General features: G+C 41.2%; 1 protein-coding gene across 5 annotated transcripts in view; it reads right to left on the bottom strand.

Annotated features, from left to right (window-relative positions):
• Positions 1–25,862, bottom strand: part of GLIS3 (GLIS family zinc finger 3) — a 526,603-nt gene that overhangs the window by 33,842 nt on the left and 466,899 nt on the right. For all 5 annotated transcript variants that reach the window (XM_081236440.1, XM_081236438.1, XM_081236439.1 and 2 more), the window contains 2 exons: positions 23,039–23,207; positions 4,769–4,944 (listed from right to left, as the gene is read on the bottom strand). In XM_081236440.1, coding sequence (XP_081092566.1) covers positions 4,769–4,944; positions 23,039–23,207 — 345 coding nt within the window. The remainder of the gene's footprint in view (positions 1–4,768; positions 4,945–23,038; positions 23,208–25,862) is intronic.

Below are 25,862 nucleotides of genomic sequence, written 5' to 3'. Positions count from 1 at the left end.
GCTTGCCCGGGCAAGAGAATGGTCCTAAAGAGAAAGAAAAGACTGAAGAACAAGCTTACATGATTGAAAAGAGTTGTCCTTATGTTTACATCTTAAATAAAAGACTAAAATGTACTAGGAAGTTGCCTTGGAGATGCCACTCAGAGACCTGTAAATGCTACCAGTATTCAAACATTAAAAGAAATGACACCTTATCCACCCTTACTAACGAAGGCAGTATGAATGGATGAAGTGGATGCAGAATCAACAAAACTAAGCTCTGGTCCTGGGTCATCCACTAGGTTAAGGGAACTTGAAAAAGCAGTGCTATTAATCTTTTCAAAGTGTGCCTTTTACAAAATACCTCGTAATAAATATATACATAGAGCACACAACATCTAAGCTCTTATCAATTAGTACACATGAGCAAAACTCAATGGACCTCATTTTCTTCTTCATCTATAAGACTAAAGCCACTCTGAGTACTAACCTTTCATGGCTCTATGTAATGCAACAGCATCTACATACAAACGTATATTCCATGGATAGATATAAACACATATTTATTTTGATGTACCTTTGACTTAAAAATAGGTAGATTAAGAATGTGGCTTGGAAATGTGGACTTCTTGTTAAAGACGCCTGTTTACTTTGCCAAGGCAGCAGTGCCTAGACATTTAATATTCTTCTATGTCTCAGTTCCCATCTCTAAAAATACAGTGATGACATTTTTCTCTGACCTCTACCTGCAGTAGGGAGCACAGAGAGGATGGGGGTGACAACGCTCATTAAAGCCATGAACTTCTTGAAAGAAAGAACAAATATTCACCGTAGCTATCATGTTAGGAATCCCGACACTGCTTAGGGCTTTAAAAATCTACTTTTTTTTTTTTCGGTATGCGGGCCTCTCCCGTTGAGGAGCACAGGCTCCGGACGTGCAGGCTCAGCGGCCATGGCTCACGGGCCCAGCCGCTCCGCGGCATATGGGATCCTCCCGAACCGGGGCACGAACCCGTGTCCCCTGCATCGGGCAGGCGGACTCTCAACCACTGCGCCACCAGGGAAGCCCCTAAAAATCTACTTTTAATGGGGGTGAAGTTCTTAGTTACCAAGATGCTATATAACACCATCGAGCAAACTAGTGCAACCAAAGCTGAAAGGCACGGCCAATAACAGCAACTCATGTAGAGGGTATCTGCTCCCCTCACTCCCAGCACTGTATCGCCTGCTTGAAAAACATTAGATCAATTTGGGCCCTTATCCTAAGGAGTAGTTGATGAGAAGTGCTCATGCCCAGAAAGTTTCACAAAAACATTTTCAGAAAAAATGCTTGAGGAGGAAGTAAGTCTGCGTCTGGATCCCTACTCCCTAAATTCTAGCAGTTGCCCAGGGGCTAATGCATGAACACTCTTTGCAAGCTCTTCACTGCAGCCACTTGCCCATTGTCCTGGGAGAAAGTCATGATTTCCAATTTGCATAACTAATCTTGATCTCTTCCAGAAAGGCTTGTTGTATGTATCTAATTTAGACCTGCTATTGTCACTGGCAAAGTCCACTGGGGTCCCCGGGAAACATAAGACACAACCTAGGTGATAAGATAACCTCTGCTTTTGTGTTTACTTTCACTTGCGTATAGCGGGCCTTGCACTTAATATGTCGGATTTGAGTTCCCAGTGCAGAACTGCTGCACCAGACACTTCAGCTTGGCATGCATTGTGCAGAAGCACAGAGCACGACACTGCAATTGAAGATGAGGATGGCATGCTATTTGCAGAAATGCTGCACGGGACCCCCAGGAACTCCTCCCACTCCTCTGCAGGAGAGAACCCTATAAGGCAGCCCAGCCTCCAGCCTTTCTGGGAGAGCCTGTGCTCTAGAGCAGGAGCCAGAGCCTCTCCATTCTTTGATCAAAGCATAAAGCTTTCCTTTGCTTCTGAAACGAACTCAGTCTCATTCTACTGGCTCCAACAACACTGGGCAGAAGGACATTTGTTGGGGAACAACTAGGGAGGATCGGTAACACTATTAGCAGTTTCTCACTGGCCATGGGAATTTTTAACAATTAAAGTGAAATTAAAAAATAAAACCACAATTTCAAGTTTCAGCTAAACCTGAGAAAATTCATTGTTCAACTAAAAATGAGAAATACGGCAGAAGAGTCTTTTGCTGAGAGGCAGGGCAAAATGATCAGGTAAATCCCATTATCTGTACCCTCTTGTTTCATTATTCATTTGGTGAATGAGAAAGTGTCAATCACTTATTCAGTAAATACTTATTAAATGCCTACTTTGCACCAAGTATTATGCTTGCCCTAAGACTACAAATATTATTCCTATTCTCAAATAGTCTAATAAAGAAAAGGGAGTAGAAGGAAGAACATTAATTAGTTAAGCTCCTGCACAGTACCAGGTGCTCTGCTTGTTGAATTCTCGTAACAACTGATGAGAGAAGGTAGGTAAGACTCCCCTCATTTAATGAAAGGGAACTGAGGCTCAATAATTTGTCCAGAGTCACACAGTTGAGTAGATTGGTATTTGCATTCAAATTGGTCTAATTCCAAAATCTCTTTTAGAATTTCTTTAGAAAGCAGAAAAAAGAAGAAAAGAAACCACCCATTATCCTACCACCATGATTAAAAAAAAAACTGTCAACATTTTGGAGAATTTCCGTCCAATATTTTTTCATGCAAGTAGGTTAATTTTTGAAATTTTAAAATGTGTTTTTCACAGTTGTAATCAAAGTGTGTTATACTGCATTTCACTGGAATTAGGACACCGTTGACTGTGAAATGCTCCATTGTTCTATGCAGCACCAGAAAGAAAAATCACTGCCAGTTACATGATGCCACTGACTGGGATATGTTCAGATTTCAGCAGTGTTAAAATATGAAGGTAAAAATTGTCTGTCTTAGAATCAGTGACCTATTCTGTATTCCACAAACCCCGAACTCCTGTTGTTTGCCTCCTGCCTGTAGGTGAGGGTGGCTTCAGAGCACCTGAATCTCCCCCACATTAGAAGAGCTCCCTGTCAGGGTTGGGAGGCCCCCCTCAGAAGACAGAGTGCTCTGTTTGTCTTCCTCACACATTCACTGCTTTACGCATAGTAGGCACTCAAGGAATGTTTCTTGCTTGAGTAAACACATAATAAAGCTTGAGAAGAAATTTACTGACAGAAGAAGGTAAAAATTACCACAGGCCCAAGTTTTGTTGGGGAACGGGGGTTTGTGTGACTACTATCAGGGAGAGGGGAGAAGCAATGGATGGAACTTTGAGCCAGAGCCAGTGGCCCTGGGCTTTCCAAGATTCTTCCCTTCCAACAACCTGCCACTGTCTGCATTTTGTCTCCTCGTTGGCTGTCTAGACCCCTGCTTTGATGTTCTTATCCAAACCTAGCTCCATAGTACTGCTTGATTCTGCCATCTTGGGAAGTTATTCACACTTATCCACACAGCTTGAATACTGATTTAGATTTGTTTGGGGATACCACACCACCCATTAATTTCAAGTAATAACTCATAAAGAGCAAACTCAGGAATCAACATGAGACAGATGGAGAAGAGTCATGCTTCTCAGGTGCTGAAACTCTCAGTTTAAATGTATGGTATCCCTTCTGCTTATACAGAAGGTGTGTCTGTCCCTAGGAAGTAAAAGGCTATGTATACTTTGAGTTTATATGATTTGACAACTCAACTTTCTATGGATGTTCACTAAGATATCTGCCCGAGTCAGTAAAATTGGTTTAAGTAAAGAAAAGAAATTAAGCTAAACTTAGTTCTCCATGCATGTTCTAGGTTAAACACATTTTGAAAACCATCATGATTCCTCTTGCCTTCCTTCCCTCCTCTTCTTCCATGAACTCATCCAGTATCTATGTGTCTTTACAACACGTGAAGAACTATGCTAAGTTCTCTAAAAGAAAGAACAATGGGTCAGAAAATTCTGACTTTAGAAAGAAGTTTACACATTACCAGTGAAGACAAGTTTTACCCACAGAGAAGTAAATTACAAGGGAGAGAGAGCGTAAGTATCAATAATATCAGAAATACAGGTGATATGCAATCAAGTGTTTAAAGCCAGGAGAGATTACATCCAGCAAGGAGATCAGGAAAGGCTTCAGAGAGAAGTGCCATTTCATCTGGGCCTTGAAGGATGGAGGGGATCTGGGCATATGGGAATGGGGGCAAAGACCTGTGAGAGGAGAGGCATGCACGGGCAAAAGGACTCCTGTTGTTTCCCTTTTACACTGTTTATTGTTTAGGAAGCAAGATGCTGTTGTTAGGGCCTAACCATGAGGTGTTAAAAGTGCTGGGTCGGGCTTCCCTGCTGGCGCAGTGGTTGAGAGTCAGCCTGCTGATGCAGGGGACACAGGTTCATGCCCCGGTCCGGGAGGATCCCACATGCCGCAGAGCGGCTGGGCCCGTGAGCCATGGCCGCTGAGCCTGCACGTCCGGAGCCTGTGCTCCATGACGGGAGAGGCCACGACAGTGAGAGGCCCGCGTACCACAAAAAAAAAAAAAAAAAAAAGTGCTGGGTCAATGAATGAATCATCACCTTGGGCTGACCACTTGGGGGTGTCCTAAGTCACACCATCTTAGGGTCAAAGCCAGGAAGATACTGCAAGATTTCATGCTGATTAAGTGTGAAATTTTAGAGGAAAGTTATTAAAGCCAAAGCCTGGTGGTGTATAGCAGGACATCTGAAATCCACAATAGGTAACTAAGACACTTGATTAAAAGCAACAGCACAACATCACTTTTCAAAACTCAAGGGACTGTCAGCTACTTGCTTACCATGGACATGGATTCCATTTGGTTGAAAAGAAGAGTTTGTTTCTGGCTGATAAGACTTCAGGTGTGATGCTGAGGGCTGCTGGGTATGGGGAGGCTGTGTTCTCTGCATTATTGAAGGAGGAGCTGGAACTCTCCGGGGGCTGATGTGGTGAGGAGATGGAGCAGAAGGTGCAAACCTGAGGAAACAATTATAAAAGGAAACATAAGAGATGTAAAATAGCAGGAGCAAAGACAAACTCTTCAAAGCCAAATTCTAATTCCCTCTTCTGGCTGTATAAGAGTGTGACAAAAAGCCCTTTAAAAAAAACTTAAGACTTTTCTTTCCCATTTTTAACCACTGACTTCTCAATTGAGATATTGAAGGAATAAAAGAGATCAACAAAGGGAAAAATCTAGTCACAGTCTGAGTTTGTCAAGCTTCTTAAAATGCATTTCAAATACTCTGGGTTTGGTGAAATTCAAAGCACATCTTTTGCCAGACCCCTTTTCTGCTAATCTTTAGACCTGTTTGCATTTTAAGGGAAATTTAATCTGTGTGTTTCTGATTCATTTACACTTAGCTCATAAACATTTTGTTCTGTAAGACATATTTGAGGTCCAAGAAGTGTTATAAGACTTTATTATAAGCCTCTCTAGTCCTATTCTCTTTAAACAATACATTTTCTTTTGCCAAGAATAAATTAACTTAAACCTCAAAGGTCAACTGTGGTTTGAAATCCAGAACCCAAAAAGATCTGTGTGGGTTCTGTGCTTGGCAAAGAACGTTGCCCGGGGTGTAACAGGAACCTTACACACGATTTGGGACATCTTTTGCAGTCACAGGGGGCAATCATAATGAGATTATGGTAGTTTCTGAGGTGGGACATACAGGTGTTTACATAAGGTGACATCATCAACTAGCCCGAGATATAAAATGGATAACTATCCATTGATCTTCTAATTATACAGAAAAATGGCAGGATCTGACTCACTAGGTTTAAAAGGGCAGTTTATACTTTCTAACATTGAAGTTCCCTTGAAGTGTACTCGTGCAAACAGTATTAAAGTTGAGCAATGACCATAGACTATCAAAACGACATTCAATCTGCCAGTTCAGTAGGGGGCTGGTGCAAGTGTGGTGGAGAAAGGAGCAGGGACTCTGTCAGTGCAGTGAAAAGAAGCATCACAGGGCTTCCCTGGTGGCGCAGTGGTTGAGAGTCCGCCTGCCGTTGCAGGGGACATGGGTTCATGCCCCGGTCCGGGAGGATCCCACATGCCGCGGAGCGGCTGGGCCCGTGAGCCATGGCCGCTGAGCCTGCGCGTCCGGAGCCCGTGCTCCGCAACAGGAGAGGCCACAACATTGAGAGGCCCACATACCGCAAAAAAAAAAAAAAAAAAGAAGCATCACGATGTTAGGAAAAACTATATTAGCAATGAAGAGTTTAGTTTCCCCGCAAAGGCTCAGGTGATTGATTGAAAACCTTAAATAGGCTGTTTCTTACAGTGTATAGAAAGACAGGCTTTATTTTATGCCAACATGTAGATGTCGTCATCTGTGTACACCACTTATTTCATAGAAACAGGTCACTTCATTTTTCTGGGCTTTTTGTGTAGGGCCATAGGTGATCAAAGGGAGGACGAACCAGTCAAGTTTATCAAGCAATTTTCAACATTTTGAACCAGTATTTAACCAGTATTTGAACCAGTATTTAACAAGGCAGAGCTTCTACATTTGTATTGCCACAGTAAGAAGCCATGGGATGAAATCCCATTTGTTTTTGCATTCCCCTTGCTGAGGTCTGATGAGACTATGTAAGATGATGTAGGAACCAAGAAGGAAGGATTTGGACTGGTTAACTTACGGAGAAGACAAGTCAGAGGAGGCTTAAAGAAACTAGCTGGGTTAGGATGCCTGCTTAATCAAGAACTTAGATCTTCACTCAGCTGGAAGAGAAGAGTAACTGAGTGTCCTGTGCCTGGTAAATATATATTTTCCAAGCACATCATCTTAACTGGAATTAGCCTGAAAAGATGTGCTGAATGGCCTTGAGGAAAAACAGAGCAAATGGACGCTGGCACTGTCCTGAGAATATCTATTAAAACTTGTATGCCGGGATTCCCCGTATAGAGGCTATTTTCTTGGGGAACATGTCCTCAATGTGTCTTACAGGCTGATCTGGGCTTGTGGGAGAGGCAGGAGGAATTGTGAGACCACAGACTTTGGGGCTAGAAGGAGTCCACATCACCAACCAAAACCAGAATTCTGTGAACGGAAGATCTCCAGGGAAGGAGGGAAAGGGGTGGATTTGAATTGGAAGGAAACCTATGCCATTGCTAAATAGCCATCTTTGGCATCTCAATTTTGTTTTTTGGGGACAAAGCAGCAAGATCCTTTGCCTTCTTAATTATATTTCTTTGTTTGGGAATAAAAGATATAACATGCTCTTGGTGTTTTTTCAGTCTTCTCTTCTGGTACTTCTGCCACCTGTCCTTTCTCTTAAGGATTGATGGAGCAGAGATGTGTAGATGGAGCAAGTTGCAGTATTTAGAAGTAGGACCTTAGTATCACCGGCTTGATGGAGGAGAATAATTTTGTTTCACAACTCCCTCCCCCACAGCACAGTAAGTCTGACTCATAAATGAAGGTTTGATTAACAAAGAGTAGAAAATGTGTATGGGGAAGGGGAAGGAGGCAAAGATTGTGAGCAGTATAAAACCTTACATTTTTATAATTGGGGATGATGTGACTATAGGGTGAATTATGATTACTAGCTATAAAAAAGGGGTGTATTCAACCAACTAAAAGAAAAGAATTCATCTGAGCATTTTAGGTGTCATCTGGAATGTTAATTTCATACAACAGACCTCTATATCTATATTTAGATGATATATCTATATATAAATTATATATCTATGTATCTATCTATCTATCTAGAGAGTATATAATTATATGCTAATTACAAATCATTCTTATCTATTTATTCACACAAGTTTCACACCCTGGCCATTCTCTCTTGGTTACCACATATTACTTAATGTAATAGCAATGTTGAGCAGAGAAAAAAAATGTGGAAGTACATACGCATCAAGATTTTAGCATCATCTATCTCAGAGACCTGGGGGGAATATAATAATACTTACTGAGCCTTCAACTGACTCTACATTTTGCTTTTTGCTAATTGAGTCTGGATTTTTCACCACGTTATTCAAATAAATAAGATTATATGGTATAAATTAATATAATTTCAAAATACAGTACATCACTCCATATAAAGTATTAATAAAAATTTAAATATATACTATTCTAAATGAAATAAATGTACACTTAAAGTAGTCTTTGCTTTGGAAAGGAAAGAAATGGTACAAAAACTCTAACTTTTACATATATAAAGAAAAGATGGAAAGTAACAAGATGTGATCTTGATTGTGATCCAGACAATTTCTAGGAACAAGGAAATAAATAAGAATTTAGCACTAAAAAGCCCAGTGTAAGAAACGAGTGCATAAATGACTGACTTTCAAGTACAGCACATAGAATCAATTTTGTTACTGCCTAAAAACGCTACATTGTATTTTATTGAAAGATCTCTCACAATCTATTAACTTTAATTTTTATAAACTTGCTTACTTGTTAACTAGCTCATAGAAATAGAAATAGCAAATTAGAATCAGGGATGAGAGGGCAGGAGAGGAGCAGAGAAAGAGAGAGCCGTACTGTTCAAGGCAAGGCCCTGGGAGCAACCAAAAGCAATCACTAAATCATAGCAAGAGAGATGCCAGGAATGTTATTTAAACAGCCAAAGGGACTCAAGAAACTTGAGTAGTCTGAGGCCATTTACTCCAGAAGCAAGCAAACAAACAAAAAACATGCATGCTTAAACAGAAACTTGCTAAGCAAAACACAAAATGTTATTGTTACTGAAGGTAGAGTAGAGGGGGCCTCAAAATCCCTTTTTCTTAGTGTCCTCACCTATTTTCCAACCTAGTCTTTTTAACATGCACACACGGTCAAATAAATATGATCTGAATTTTCTGCCCTAAACAGAAAAATTTTCTTTAACTCCAAAGAAGATGAATTAAACTTTTTGATACTAAAATAAATAAATAATTTTGATGCTGAGTATAAACTGCAGTGATTTATAATTTTTCTCCTAAGGAATATCTCATTCCCCCACTATGTCAGGACAAGATGACATCACTCTCATTCATTCTGAGTGACAGCAGTGTCCAAGAGCCAGAAGACAGACTGAAGTCTTTCTAGGTCCAACTCTGTTCCCCAGCTGCTGATCTGCAGTTGACATTTCACAGATTTCATTTGATATAGCTTACCAGTCTCTTCTTTGGCCTTTCATACTTCTTTGAAACAATAGAAGATTGTTATGTAAAAATGCACACAACAGACCAGAATTTTTTTTTTTAAATCACTGCTTACCAGAAGCAGATCACACAAAAGCAAACCAGAGAATTGAGTCAACCATTTCCACTCATTTAGTGGAGGAGTTTATAGAACCTTAGCTTAAGCCATGGTTCAATGGTTTGCAAAAAAAAGAGACAGAGAGAAGGAAACAGGTTTTAAAGTGCTCACCAAAGATCTGGGGGAAAAAATAAAAACACCTTGGAAAGATTTCTGCAAATATTTATCTATACATATACCTTGGGAAATGTCTGATAATTTGGGGGTATTTACTTGGTCTCTTTTGTGGCCTGCTCCCACCCTCTGTTCACATTGAGCTTCCCAACCTTGCAGTGATGTGGGCCAGAAGCAAAGCACTCTCCTGTTGATGCAGTACTCAATCTTAGATTGTTTCATAGAACAATAGGTCCCAATTGAAACACATAGAACTGGTGAGGTTCATGTGCAGAGAAATTGCAAATGGCAGGAGAAGCAGACGGCTGTCGTAGAAGACAGATGGAGTAGAAGTCAGACCTCCCGGCCTTGGGGTGTGGCTCCATCCCTTACCAGCCGGGTAATTTTGAATAAATACCCTGATTTCTCCCAGCCTCAGTTTCAAGTGCAAAATAAAGCTAACCTCAACTCTTACCGGGGATCATAAAATCTGCGATAACATATTCATTTATTCATTCAGAAGGTATTTACTGAACACCAACCAAGTGCTCCGAGTGCACTACGGAGAGAGTAACACATGACACAGATCTCCGTGTTTGTGTGAGAGGAAGCAGGCAGTGAACAATTTTAAACCCACAAACTATGTATTGAGCTAGAGGAAATGAGTACTACAGAGAAAAATAAAGGATGCAAGGTGAGGGGCCAGGTGGACTATGAATAATTTTAAATTAGGAACTCACAGATATCAAAGTACTTTAAACAGTGAATGTCTGACACCTTTCAGATGATTGACACATGTTTATGGAATGACTGCTCTAAATAGAATGTACATTTAAGGTATCCCTGATTTAAAATGTACCCAATGCTTGAGAGCTGTCTAATAGCACTGTGTTAGAATATCTATGAAGCTCGAAAAATAAAAAAAATCTTAGCACTCTTTTCTCTCTTGACTATGGAAAGAGGCTCAAAGAAGGCGAGGCTTTTACTCATCTGGTTAATTTCCTAGTTCCAGGAGCAGTTAGTTGTGGTCTTCTGTAAGAGTCTCGTTTTTTTGGTACTGGCTTTCCCAATGAATTATCCTGAGCTCACAAATCCATACAATCATAGAATATTGGAGCTGAAGGGCAGTGGAGCACCACTGTATCTAGCCCAGAGACATGAAATGATTTGCCAAAGTCACACAGCTAGTTCTCCAGATACCAGTTTATCCCAATAAGGTAAGATGCTCTCTAGTGAAGATGCAAAGCAAGGCAGAGAGAGGGGTTGAGGGAGGATTGGAAGAGGACTCTTGTGGGCATCTGAGGTTTCGCTCCTCATTGCCAGATGATGGGGATGGGGGGTATCAGCAACCTACTGCCTTTAAGAATCTGACAATGTGATTCCCCAGTTTGCTTTGGTGAATTTGCTCATTTCTAAACTGGGGTTCTTTGTGCCCAAGCCAGGCTTATACCTTTAGTCTTTCCAGCTGGATAACGCCTTTCAGTTACACTCTTTCCCTTGTGTATAAATCCAAAGTATTTCTATGTCAACTAACAATTGTATTTCTTCAAACAAAATTTACTAATAGGCTGTGTTGCAAATCAAGCACATGTCATAAATATGTCTCACTTTTCTTCATTTGTACTGTATACACAAGCAGTGCAAGCCATGTGGGACTGTATGTTTTAGCACTGCTTTGGGGGTTGACACTTTGAAAAGAGGTGTTTTCATGATCAGCTAGATTAAATGTTGGTTGGTATGTGCTTTGGATAGTTACCCCCTCTCCTTCTTTCTTCCATGGGGGTTACAGACCTCCCAAAGAAGGAAGAATGCATCAGAACAGCTAGTTTCATTGCATTCACATGAAAAATATTATTGATTTGCTGCCAGGGAGTAGAAATAATGAATAGAAACTGGTCTATGGCAGATTTGGGGAGGTATTCTTCATATCCCCAAAGAATTGTGGGGTATCATCTGTAGTGGTTTTAAAATTCATCTGTGAAAACTAATCAATGAAAAATGGCTTTAGCAGTTGGCTGACTGCAGAGGGGGAAAAAAGGAATCCTTTTCAAAACCTAAAAAGAAAAGCACAGTTTTAAGGATTACACATCTGATTTAACATCTAAAAAAACCCCCCAATGATAATACCCCACTTTGTATAGCCAGACAGCACTCCATTTTAGTAGTCTTTAGTGGTCTTTATAACGATTTATGAATCACTTCATGAATTCCTGGCTGAATCATCTGGGTGACTATAGTATCTACTTATACTTCCCTTCTGTCTCACAAAAGAGACACTTGGACTCAGTTCAATCCAGATTTGTCCCCGAATGAATCACAGCACGTTACTGGGGGAACTGCAAATTGAATTCTGCTTCTGAGACAATCAAGACCAGCTTTCAGAAATGAAGAAACGGCCTTGGGGAAGTGTGGGTAATTGCAACACTGTCCATCTGGGCAGGACCAAAGCAGGCCAAGAGCTGTATGTCCATCTGTGGACTCTGTTCCAAACTAGTCAAAGAGCTGAAGCCATCCCCAGGAAGGGCTTAGTGTTTCTTTCTCCTTACAAGAGTCTGGGTCAATATTAACTGCAAATAATTTATCACATTGGACGAGACTAAGACTCAAAAATGACTGCCTGAGCCTCCACAGAGCATGACAAAATGAGGGCTGTGAAGTTGGCTATAGGTGAAATGATCACCAAGGCTTTTTAAAAAAAGACACATATATATTATAATGAGTGAGTGCTTGTGGGAAATAGAAAGGGTAGAGTGTTCTGGAGGAACGTTTCTCCACTTGGGTTTAGGGAGTAAGTTGTAAGTCAAGAAAACAAAGTAATCAATGCCCAAGGCAGAGAAGTGTATTTTTTCTTGTATACAGTGACATATGGCCCACGGTATCACACTATTATTCCCCTGTGGAAATGCAAAGGGAGGAGGAGAGGACATCCAGGATATGTTACAAAAATGAATTATGCAGGACACATTTAACCAAGAGCCAGGTTTTTTGGAATATCTTGACTGAAGAATTGGCTGTGACTTGGTTGGTTGTCTATTTCAGAATCTGATGTGATGGGGAGAAAGGAAAGAAAAGTCTGATTCTGCCAAATCCTCTTTACAAAAAAAGTGCCAACCAGAAGAAAATTTATCCAGAGTGGTCTTAGACATTTCATGTCAAAAATTCTGTGGTGAAAAAAAATTCTGTAATGATATCGTCCCTTGGGCAGCTTTGAGTAGGTCAAAGCAAGGGGATTAACTCATAGTCCTGTGGCAAAGGGAAGACTTTCTCTTGTTCAGCATAGTGTTAGGCATAGAGTTCAGTCTGCTTTGAAATAGAATGCATTAGGTGAAAGAAAAACATTCGGAAGAAAGTGTGATGAGAATGCTAGATGAGAAATGAGAAAAAAAGTGTTATTTTTCTCCAAACATGAGAAAGAGAGGTATAGGTAGATTACAAAACAGCTTCTTGCATACCTTTCTCATGGTCACAAACTGAAAACACGAGTCTCTTGACATCAGAAGAACTTTTAGAACTAACTTCCAATGCAGTACTCCTGCCAAGTACAGCCAGGTGCCTTTGAAAGCCACTGCCAAGTGAGACTTCAGAAGTCAATATAATCCATAAATTTGAAAAGAAACTAGCTGGGTGGTGGTTTGTTCAGTAATAACATGTGCTGTTTATATGTGCTTTTTTCTCTTCATCTGAAGGATGTCAGGTTACTATTGTAATAACCACAAATGAATTTCTATACCTTCTCTTGAAGATGAGACTCAACAATTGGCTACAGAAATGAATGAAAAGAAACAGCATATATTTAAAAATTCACAATTAGAGAAGGACTCTTGGCTTTTACAGATGGAAAGAGCATCAAATCCTCAGACGTTTGCAACCATTTTGTATCTTCAGCACCTCATCCAGTACTCTGCAAAGATAATTAATAAATGTTGGCTGTTGCTGTTGAAGAAATACTCTGTTGAAGAGACCACTGGTTCCATAGACATGGCTCCCAACTTAGTGCCAATTCTTCTGTCCAGGTGGATGGTACCTTTGTCGAATTGGTGCAAATGGCCAGTTGAATATTATATTTGTCCAGAAACCAGTTTCTGTTTCTGGGGGGAGAACATCTTCAGGAGAATGATTCCAACCATTACTCTGAGGAAGATGATTAAAACAGAGAAAAGTTTTTCTCTTTGCAACTAAACAGAAAAGCAACTAAAGATTATTTCTCAGAAAAGGAGGCAAAAAGACTAATCCAAGGAACTTTGTCTCTTGGTTTCTGCTCACTTCAATAGAGTCCTCACCACTATTGAACAAACAGACCTTCGCTTGAAAAAAGATATAGTTTCTTAGGAGCCAATTTCTCCAACTACCCCCACCTGAGAGGGGAAAAGATGAAGGTGATTTCCAGATCACACTGTTAAAACATTAAGCAGAGGCTTTCCTTGGAACAGCCTTTTCTACATCAGAGATGAGGCACTTTATAATATGTGGATATCGTGACTCGGGCTAGAATGGCTTGTGGGCTTTCACTCTGGGAATTCTGGCTCCATATGACTTGCTGTTTCAGAGGAAGCATATGAAAAGAACACATTGCCACATTTGAATACTATAATGGCTTAGCGAACTCCATGTTGCTTCACGCTAATGCACTAAAGTAGAGGTTTCAAGAAAAGGAATTCTATTTTACCTCAAGCATTCCTTTTACTGTCATGACTCACTTTCCTGATTGAAAATCCAAGGGGACTAAAAAAACGTCATCTTGGGCTTCTCATGAAGTGGATTTGTTTGGAATGTGGGAACAAAATAAAGATGGCTGATTTGGCATTCAGAGGTGAAACAACTTCATTGGCACTTAAAAATTATAGTTCCTTTTACAGACCTTCTAATAGATGGTTTGTAATGTGCGTTTATAATTAATCTAAAATGATGATATAGTGCATTGCAAAATTTAAAATCCATGGAAAACAAACTGATGTGAACGAATACTTGAACCACAAGTCAAGCCATTTGTTTGCTGGAGTGACACGTGTATGCTCACATCAGCATCTCCTGCTTCGCCATGAAGTGACACAAAGGAGAATGTGGAGATGGAAGTGCATCAATCAGCTGCTCAGGGTTACTGCTGCCTTTCACACTATAAAAATGAGTTTGGACTTTATTCTAAGTATGGTGGGAACACAGATGTGAGCAGAAAATCCTCAATGATTCAATTTACATGTTAAAGGGCAGCTCCTGTTGTGGTGTGGAGCAAAGGCCAGGTGTGCTGCTAGGGTGAAAGTAGAAGGTTGTGGGTAAGCAAGACTGGATGTTAGGAAACCAGTTAGGGGGCTGTTGTACTTGAGACAGGAGGGGATACCGGTGAGCTGGGTGTGGAGGAGTGGAGCTAATTAGGCTTAAAATGTATTTGAAGGCAGAGCTAACAGGACTTACAGGTTAATTCTATATGAAAGTGCTTGGGCAAAGGGAGGAATCAAAGTTGACTCCTAGGCTTTTTAGGTTTTTAATAGTAAGCTGAAGACAGCCATGTAGACCTAGCTCATTATTTTCCTCCATTATCAAGAAATATATTGGACTCTGGCAATTAGGCTCATAAAAGTTTTGCAGACCACACTGCATTAAGGAGCTTGGGCTTTATGTAGAGAACAGGCTTTTGCGTATTTGGCTAAGACAGGTACCCTGGTGACTCTGGCATACATTTCAAAGGCCTCCATATCCTGTTATCTGCCCAGAAATTTAAATGAGAGATAGATCAGGGTGGACTATGGCAGCTAGTTCAGCAATGCCTTGTTGTTGCTGTTGCTGTTTTATTTTTCTTCCAGAGGAGCCATTCACAGTCATTAGGTAGGTAACAAGAAAGTAACAAATATCACCAATTTCCCTGTACGTGTGACTATTACAAGTGAGTCAGGGTGGCGTATTTATAAGAAGCTATTAGTAAGGTGAAGATCTCTGTGAAAAGAAAGGTCATTCCAAAGGCCAATAACCCAACTGATATTTTCCAGAGAGGATGAAGCATGGCTGTGGTCATGGATCAATATTTAAGAAGTTTTAAGACTGGTGGGCTATTCTGCCCTGGAATAAACATCAAGAAGTACCAGGAATTTTCCACAGATTTAAAGAAAACAGAACAGAAAAAGGACCTCAAGCTTTTCCGTCTAAGATACAATGCTGTAATCTCCATTTGCAAATCTAGGATATTGGAAGTTTCTACCTCTTTGTGCTCACAGCATCAACATCAGGAACAACATTCGTTACATTCAGCAATTCTCAAGTAGGGGTGTGTGTGTGTGTGTGTGTGTGTGTGTGTGTGTGTGTGTGTGTGTGTGTGTGTGTGTGTGTGTGTGTGTGTGTGTGTGTGTGTGTGTGTGTGTGTGTGTGTGTGTGTGTGTGTGTGTGTGTGTGTGTGTGTGTGTGTGTGTGTGTGTGTGTGTGTGTGTGTGTGTGTGGTAAATTTTGGACCCCACCTCTTTTAATCTTGAACATCTGTGGATGTCTCTTTTCTAGAAAGAAACTGACCCCTTAATGGCATGTTAAATGTGGATAACTGTTTTCTGAATGTAAAGTGCTGAAGTCCAAAGAGAAAGAATGATGCTCTTGACCACATGACATTAGGTAAGCGTCCTATCAATAGACTCTAACAGAGGATGATGTAGATGCCAATACTCAGGCTGATAACAATGGATATTTGAGGCTTATATTTATTTTCTGACTATGGCTTTTCTCAATTATTTCAGTGATAAAGATTGACAAGCTTTGTTTGTTTGTTTGTTTGTTTTGCCAGTGTTTGTTGCCTTATAAGTCAGCTATCTATGCACGTGGGAAAGGGTCTGTAATACACATCAAGGAGCCTCTGAGAGCAGTGCTCACTGGGTAAATTGCAACTAAATTATGACACACAGCAACGTGGACACCTTAATAATACTCCAGTCTTCTCTGTTATGATAAGAACAGTGAGGGCAAGTTATTGATATTAGAGCTCTAACTTTCAGATGTTCTGCACTTTGTCTCTAACATGGAGGTAATTTTTTTTTGACACTGACTCTTCAAAATCTTCTTAAATAGGTCATGACTATATAAACTACAAGCTTGGAATTGCAAGGGACAAAATTGTCTTTACAAATTGTGTTAAAAAGGAAAATAATACAAAACCCATTGTGTTGCCTTATCAGTCTAGGATATGGAAAGGACAGCCTCTGTCTGCTTGAGGACAAGACAGATCATTCGTACATTCTTCATCATTTCTTCTTCTGTTGGGCACAGAATATGTTCTGAACTCTTGCTGGGTGGATAACAGGATATGGAGGTCTTTGAAATGTATGCCAGAGTCACCAGGGTACCTGTCTTAGCCAAATACACAGAAGCCTGTTCTCTACGTAAAGCCCAAGCACCTTAACGCAGCTCATGAGCCTCCTCCTACATTTATTTATGAAGCTCCGTCCTCGCTTGCTCTCTCTCCTCTTAGCTTTTGTATATATGACGTTGCCTGGCTGGGTTCTACAGACCTTCAGATTTCAGGGAGATATTTTTTCTTCTATTCCTCCCTCCCCAATTTTGGGTTAGGTACTCCTTCTGTATGCCTCCTCAGCCTCCTGTAGCGCCCCTTCATAGCACCCGAAATTATGATCACCTATTGACCAGGTTAGCTCTTGCTGGACTAGGTGCTTTGAGAGGGCCAGGCTCCTGTCAGTCTCATTGACCACTATGTCCTCAGTGTCCAGTATATTGCCTGGTGCCCAAATACTGACTGAATGATTTAATAAATGAATGAACCTCATTTTGATAAACTTTAATATTTTGTATGATGTGTATGATTTTAGCCATTATTGCAAACATACTAGAAGATTAAAAAGAGAGATAAAAGATTATGTGGAGAGAGAGAGAGAGAATGTGTATGTGTATGTGTCTATGGAAAAGCTGAGTGGGTGAAGATATCAGTGTCCCTGTTTACTAAGAAAGTCCTGGGGAGGGAAGGACAGCAAAGCAGCAGGCCTAGTTTTGAGCTGTTCAGATACTACAGATGCAAATATGTGGGAATAGTTAGTATTGAGCATCTAGTATTAAAGACCACAGGAGGGCTTCCCTGGTGGCACAGTGGTTGAGAGTCTGCCTGCCGATGCAGGCGACACGGGTTCATGCCCCGGTCCGGGAAGATCTCACATGCCGCGGAGTGGCTAGGCCTGTGAGCCATGGCCGCTGAGCCTGCATGTCCAGAGCCTGTGCTCCACAACGGGAGAGGCCACAACAGTGAGAGGCCCGCATACCGCAAAAAAAAAAAAAAAAAAAGACCACAGGAAAGCAAAGGGAACCCCAGCAATGGGTGATGGCAAGAGACTCCTAGCAGTGTGTGTGTGTGTGTGTGTGTGTGAACATATATATTAGAGTAACTACGTATTGTATAGAAGTATGCAGGTTATATAAGATGCTGGAGCTTTGAGGTCACCATCCTTCAGACCAATGAATCAAGGGGAGTAATCCTTTCTAGGAATCTCCCACCTGGGCAGTGGGAGTTGGCAATGACCCCCTGTTTCCTAGGCATTCCCCTCACTGGTCCTTTTCCCTTATCAAACCTGCCTTAGCATCACAGGAACCCTGGAGGTTACAAGGAAATTTTAGGTTCCTGCCCTCAAAGAACTAATAATCCAGTTAGCAAGTGGACATCTGGGAAATGGAAAATAAATGAGATAGATTTAACTGGGGAGCTGCAAGAGGCAAGGAGGCTTTCTGGGCTGAAACTAAGCCAAGCCCCAGGCTGATAACATTTAGTCAAGAATAAGATAATAAGGGAATATCCTTATTGTCTCTTTAGGTAGAGAAAGATCCTGAATTAAGATGCAGAAAACAACCAAGCTAAGTCAGTGAGCAGGTTGGTTTGACTAGAGCTAAAGAACTTTACATAATTGCAAAGACATGACATAGAAAACAATTGCTGTTTTTAACCCCTTGGCATCCAGGAAAGCTACAATATGTTCCCAATGGTGAATAAGAAAATGTTATCTGTGAAGACCAGCCCTGGTTACCCAAAGGCATAGAAAGACCGCACATATATCAAAGTCCCTAGAATTCTAGCAGTATCACATCTGATATGAATGGAAAACAGGAAGGCTTCCCAATACTTCATACAGATTCAAGAAACTGACATTCCTTATTTAGTTAAGGTGTTTAGATTACTTTCTCCAAAAAAATTGTCCCTAACATTCTCTGCTGTTGATTCCTGTACTAGAATGCATTCTCCACGGGCAGAGCACATCCTTTCCTTGTTTTCAGTCTTCTCTGGCTCAGAGGTGGGGCTCATAGGAAGCTCTTTACATGTCGCTCCACTCTGGTAAACCACAAGTCCCCTAAACACTGTCACTTATGCTACAGAGCACACCATATTTGTGGCCTTCTTTAGAAGGGGAGAGGCAGCCAACATGCTCTTGAACAAGATGAGTGACACAAATCCAGCTGACTTATTCTTGGGATTGCAAGATTTCTCCATCTCAAAAAGGGACTTCCATCAATGTTTGTTTTCTCTGGTCTAAAAGACATACTTTGAAACCCAATAAATTAACATTTCCGAAGACACTGAGTTCCCACTGTCATAAAGTACCACTGGCTCGTTCAATATGACACAGTAAAACACCACTTCCCATATTAATTTTAAATCAACATTAGGTGATGTGGTGTAGTTCGGCTTAAATCACTGAAACGATGTGTCATTCAGATAATATTTCAAAATAAAAATGGAACCTCGTCAAATTGAGAGAACTTGCGTTTACTTTATTTTACGGTGGTAAGGATCAAAGAAACAGATGTTAACTGGATAGATGTAGTGGACCTTTCCTGACTTATGACAGTGACTCAGCCCATTTTATTAACAAGTTAAAGCTAAATAAATGATGAATCAATGCCCGCAAAGCAGGAAAAAAATGCCAGTTTCCCACTAAAAATCGCAAAGTGGATAAACTTATTTCCGTTAGGAAAACTGCTGGGGTTTTTACTGGGGAATTTCCCAGGCAAACAGAGGCAAAGATATATAAACCCAAAGCGGAAGGTAAGCACATTTCCTCTTAGTGTTTTTATGCTGGACATTAGTGCAAACACAGTGAATAATTCAGGGCTGTTTCTCCAGTCATCCTCATCTCCAAACCTGATTGGAAGAGATAAACCTCCACACCCTTGCTCCTGCCAGTTGGGCTGGCATAGGAACGGGGCTCACATCCTGTGGGGAGAGCAGAGCAAAAAGGCAAAGCCACAAAAGTGAAAATATCCACTTCATTCACCCAGCCATGCAAAGTACACCACCTTCCTCTGCCTCTCCATTTTCCCTTCCATGATTATATTATCAGCCACTGCAATCATTTGACAACATCCTTACAAACCTGAATCTCTCAGCCATGCCAAGGTTGCCTGTCCTCATGCCATGTAACAAGCTAGGTGTTTTACCTGCTTTGGTTCATCTAATCCTAATTCCCCATGAGTGTAAACAAAGGCTCAAAAGAGCTAAGGAACACCCCATCACCTATGTGTTATTCCTGCCCAAAACGAACAAGTTTATTAAGGAGGAAAAAAAATCAGACAAGTCCAAACTGTGGAACATTCTGCAAAATAAATCTCCTCAGTTCTTTAGAAACTGTCAATGTCATGAAAAAAGCAATAATAATAATAATGAAGAAGAAGATGATTTTTTTAAAAGCTGGGAAACTTCATTAGAGTAAAGAAGACTAAAAAGAAATCAGAACTGTGATCCTTAGATCCTGGATCATAAAAAGAAAGAAAAAAACTCTAGCTATATAGAACTTTATTCACACAATTTGGGAAATCTGAATATTGATTGCATATTAGACAATATACATTATCAATGTTAAATTTCCTGAGTGTGATAATTACATTGTGATTATGTAGGCAAAATGTCCCTCTTAGATCTTTCCTAAAGTAATTAGGGTTAAAGCTCATTGATATTCTCTCAGATTGGTTCAGAAACAACAGGCAAGCAAGGAAACAGACAAATAAAGGATCTCTCAAGTCAGAAAGAGAAAGAGACAGAAAGAGAGAGAGAAGGTGGCAAAATGTTAACAGTGGGTGAACATGGGTGCAGGGTATATGGGTGTTCACTGTGCCATTCTTGAAATTTTTTAATATGTTACCAACATTCAAAAGACGAAATTGAAAAAAAAACATAAAATAAAACAAAATGAAATGTTAAAAACAAAACCAGAAACAACCCAAGCAGCAGGAGCATCCAAGGAACACAATCAAACAATTAGCAACTGTGAGAGCTGGGATTTAATCAGGTGTTTGGGTTGTTGTTGTTTTTGACTCTAATAATGGTTAAAATCTTTTTCTACATTGATTCTTTTAAAGGCTGTGTACAAAAAAGAAGACACACAGATTACTTTTTTCTTATATTCTTGTAAAGAGTCTTTATAACTACCAATAAGATGAGACAAAGAGGAGGAGATGCCTATGGATGGTTTCTTAGCTTCACTACCTTGTAGGGTATGATGCTTGGCCAGGCAGAATGAAATGGGATGATGAAAAGCCCATGGATAATATCATTTAAAACTCAACTGGGGGGCCTCCCTGGTGGCGCAGTGGTTGAGAGTCCGCCTGCGGGTGCGGGGGATACGGGTTCGTGCCCCGGTCTGGGAGGATCCCATATGCCGCGGAGCGGCTGGGCCCGTGAGCCATGGCCGCTGGGCCTGCGCGTCCGGAGCCTGTGCTCTGCAGCGGGAGAGGCCACGACGGTGAGAGGCCTGCATACCGCAAAAAGAAAGAAAAAAAAAAAAAAAGAAAAAAAAAAAAACTCAACTGGGATCTAAATAAAATCCTAAAATGAATAAGCTCATCTGAACTTACAGAAATACATCCAACAACTGGCAAATCTGTGAACTTAATAGATGATTATCATTTGCACTGCTTTGCTGACAGATCCTGTGAGAGAAGGCTAATAATTTGTTTACACATAACCATGTACATAGAAGTGTTAGGATTAAGTCTAACATATTCTGATCCATGTTTCAATTGCCTACCAGACACATCCACCTGGATGTTTTACAGCCACCTGAAAGTCCAAACCCTAAAGTGCATTTATTATCATTCCTTCTTTCCCACCCTCACCTCTACCCAACACCCTGTTTTCCTTTGTTAATGGCACCATTTTCCATCTTGATGTCTCGGGGTGTAACTGAGGAATGAATTTTGGTCCCTCCTCTTTACCCCACACATATATTTATAATTAGTGATGCTGCCTCCTAACTAATAGCCCTTGAATAAATTCTCCATCCTTACTGCTTTGCCTTAGCTCAGGTCCTCATATTGTTCATAAGGACTTCTATAATAACCTCCTTCTTATTTTCCCTTTCATCCCTGCTTCAAACCTCAATTACTTTACCATCTTGTCACCTGAGTTCCTTCTCTAAAACGACAATCTGATGTGTTTCTCTCCTAATAAAGGGTCTATAATGGTTCTTCACTTCCAGTAGGATCAGGGGTAAAATCTTCAGCATGGTTGTTCCCCATGAGCCAACCCATTCTCACCTGACTTTGTCCGCCATGTCTACCTGATGATGCCACCTGAGTTACTGGCACCTTGCTCCCTCCATGTGTCCTTCCCCCTCTCATGTCTTACATATGTTCCTCTGGCTACCTTGGATGCTCTTCCCCATTTATCCATCTGGAAGAGCCTTCATCTTCCTGTAATGTCTAGATCACTCTTGTCTTTCTTTTCTCCCCCTCCCAAGGCACAGATAGAGCTCCTGTGGCACCTTTGTTACATCATTTATCCAACCAGCATTACTATATGTTGTTTGCATGTCTGTCTTCACTACCAAATCCTATAATGGCAGGACCAGGTTTTAATCATCTTTTCATCTTCAGCAAAATGTATGACACATAGCAAGTATTCAACAGATGCTTATTAAATGAACAGATGTATTAATAAAGGGTAGGCATAAAATTTTAAAATATGGCTTAGTGGACTTAAAAACACATTAAAAAACTCCTAGACCAGGCCAACACCAACAAAACCACAGACTGCTGGTGAAATCAAAGATTCAAAACTTTTACTCCTGTTGCCTATTCAACCCATTATTTTGTCTACCAAATGCCTACCATTCCAGGATTGCATAGGGGTGCCCACAAGAACTTTTTCCCATGGATGTCTAGGTCAGTTCAAGCCAGATGACAAGTGGAGAGGAGAATGAAAGAAGTAGCATGCTGTCCACACCACTGGAGGACTGGGCAGTCCAAAGACAGGGACCGAAGTGTCAAGATTGAAAAATTTTCTTCCAGAAACTCTTTATGAGGGTAGTATCAACATAAAGTATTCAGTGAACAGCCCCTTTCTGGTAGTGTGTATAAAATCCTGTGCCCTTTTATGCTGTATTCTTAAGATAACACCACTGATCTATGTGCTGAAGGTACCATCTTACATCTGGAAAGCGTGTCAACCTGTAGGGACATTACCTTAAAATTGAGTCCCTGAAACAAACTGAGGAACGACAGGAACATTCTGATGCATTTTCCCAGCATCAGACACTTCAGTGGGCTATTGCCAGTATCTTTATTTTTTTCCCCATGGGAAATAAAACAGATAATGAGATATTCGGTTCACGCGTTTTGTGCATGTACTTTTAAAATGTCACCTTTGGGTAATTCAACCCACCAATGGATTATTAATAAACTTCAGCAACTGTCAAAGCTCTTCTTGGTGGAGGGAGGTTTGGCGGTGCCACCTATTAGAAGAGAGAGACGGATGGCCTTACCTCTCAGCTCCCGCGTCCGCAGCTGTGGGTGCAGGTAACTGGGAGGAGGGGTTGCGGGAGCTCCCCTGTACATTATGTCCCGGAGAAGGGTGACTGACAGGATGTGGGGTTGGCATGGCCCCAGCAGCTGTCCCACTTCGGCCTGAATGATTGCTGGAGAAAACTGAAGCTGAAATCAAGGGAGAACAAGCATCAGACTGCGCCCCAAATGAAGCACGCACTCTTTAAATACTGAAGGCTGACAGCAAGCACATTTTAGGGGCTTGGTTGTTTTTCTCTTCGGTGGTTTTTAAGGGAACAGTTCTCCCCTTATTGGATATACACAGCTTTTGTGTTCACGGTGGAACAGGCTCCCCGGCTAATGTGCCTTTACTTCTGTCTGAGGAGTCCATGTTCAGCTCGCTCCAGGCTGACATTCATGGTTCGTCTCATAAGAGCTGCCTTGCCCGGCAAGTTCCCTGTCTGGACACTGTATAATTAGCCAATCTTGTAATGTCTGCACCTGGGCGAAGGTCTCTGTATTAGCACTTTTCAGTCACAGGGGAGGACAGTCAGGTAACAGAATATGCGGTCTGCTGACCCAGAAGGATACAACACAGGCCTTCTTCCTCTTCTCGATGCTGCAGTGAGGCGCTGTGGGTCATGCCCAGTCTCCGTGTCACTGCTAAATCGATGTAATGAGAACAGAGCTTCCCCTGATCCTAGTACCAATGCAGCATCCTACATTCTTTTAACTTCAGAGTCTAACCGACCCTGGGCATTTCCCAATGGTGTGATGGATAAATGTACTTAGTCTTCAGCAAACATGACTCCTCTCCCAACACCACAAAATATGGAAAAGGGGCCTCAAAAACAGCTCTGGGATCTTCTCCCGCTGTTGTCTATTATGACACAGAGAGTGAGTTACAGCCTCGCTGTTGGGGGCAGCCTAGCCTTTGAGAACTGTACGTGACCTCAAACTTAAATATGTGCCCATTTAGATCGGCTAATTGGTACCATGTCACAGAAGAAACTGGGGCTTGTCACTTTCGGAGTCTATCACTATCAGAGAAGCTCTCTCAGTGCCTGGATCTACTCAGCAGACGTCTCATTATGCTGCAATCATACCAGCATCATTATGCTGACTCTCTTTAACTTCCTTCTCTATACAAAGCTATGCCAAGCTTTATACCCATCTTTGCTCTTTTTGAACTTACTCTACTGATATCAAAGAATAAATGGATTTTTAAAAAATTAAAAGAAACAGGTTCAAGATTAAGAAAAAGAAGCCACATAATCAAAGAGATTTGAAGGTTTGAAAGTTCAGGGAGCTGTATTTTTAGACCAGCACCACTTTTCTCCAACCTCTCCAAGATAGAGTTAATACCCCCAAATGACCCAGCCCCTGAAAGCTTAATCCAATGGAACAAGAGTTCAAGTACTTAAAGGAACTCCTGAAGAAGCAGAATTATCATCTTCGCGCTCAAGAAGCTACTGATAGGAGTGTGATCTCATTTGATGGTTTTATTTTTGGTAAGTCAGCATTGTGTCAGGTTAACTCTTGTCCTTAGACGCCTGCATCCTCCACAGTCTTCCAAGTCCTGAAGAGGTGGTGAGACTAGAAAATGCTTACCAGCTCAAAAGGGCAATGCAGAGCTTCTGCTGTGTGTCAGCCTCCAGAAAAGTTGCACATTTGCAAACTCACTAGAGTCACCTTATGGATCACTACCTCATTTATGCTCAGCTTGCTCAAGCAACCACATTCTGCTTGTATTCCAAATAATAATTTTACCCATGGGAGAAGGCTGTTTGGATTGACTGCGGCAATAGTTTCAATACGGTGTTTGTCAGCATGAAGCTTGGTGTTTTATACACTATTCCAAAAACTAATGGAATAATAAGAAGGTCACAGAGACACTGTGGAAACACAGCTAACTTTTTTCTGCCTTAATGTAGAAATGTGAGCTCTCCTATTTATTTTATTGTAGTTGCTGAATGTGCCCATCACATTATCCGCTGGAGGTATTTTTGTATATATGTGTGTGTGTTTTTCACAGAGAAGTGCTGCCTTGCTGTTTACAACCCATGAGCAACAGAGAAACTTGGTGTACACACTCCATGCTCTGCTCTATGCTTCAGTAGAAAATCTGCTGCTTCCCAAAGGCCTACATTAGCTATATTAGCCATGTTTTTGCATTAGTTGCAAAGAAATAGGCTGGGAAATTTGGTATTGTGTGCAGCCTGCCACACACTGAAAGTTAGGCCTGGTTAAGGTCCTCTCCTTCAGCCCGCTTAATAGCCAGGACCAACCATCCATCATCATGCATCCATCCATCTATCCTCCAACCATTAATTTTTAAATTCAATATTTATTTGGTGCCTACTACATGCTAGCCACTCTACAATATGTGCACCCCTGTCCTTGCGGAGGTTGCAGTTGAATGAGGGGAACAGACCTCTATAAATCCTTATACCAAAATACTGAGACTTACTAGTATAGAACATCAAACGGTGTTCAACACGCTGCGTGTTTAACACACTATCTTATTTGTGCCCCCCAAATCCCAAAATGTGTCCTAAACTCTGGCCAAATCAGACAACTGACCACACCTCAAATATGTCATGGCAATTTAAGCTACTATGCTTTTGCCTGTAATGTCCTCTACCTTTCTGTACTTATTATTATTATTATTATTTTTTTTGCGGTACGCAGGCCTCTCACTGTTGTGGCCTCTCCCGTTGCAGAGCACGGCCTCCAGACGCACAGGCTCAGCGGCCACGGCTCACGGGCCCAGCCGCTCCGTGGCATGTGGGATCTTCCCGGACCGGGGCACGAACCCGTGTC

The sequence above is a fragment of the Mesoplodon bidens genome (genome assembly GCF_964165515.1).
Source record: "Mesoplodon bidens genome assembly, chromosome: 6".
In the NCBI taxonomy this organism is placed as follows: domain Eukaryota; kingdom Metazoa; phylum Chordata; class Mammalia; order Artiodactyla; family Ziphiidae; genus Mesoplodon; species Mesoplodon bidens.
Note: the sequence above shows the minus strand (reverse complement) of the source record. Positions and strands in the feature narration are given on the sequence as shown.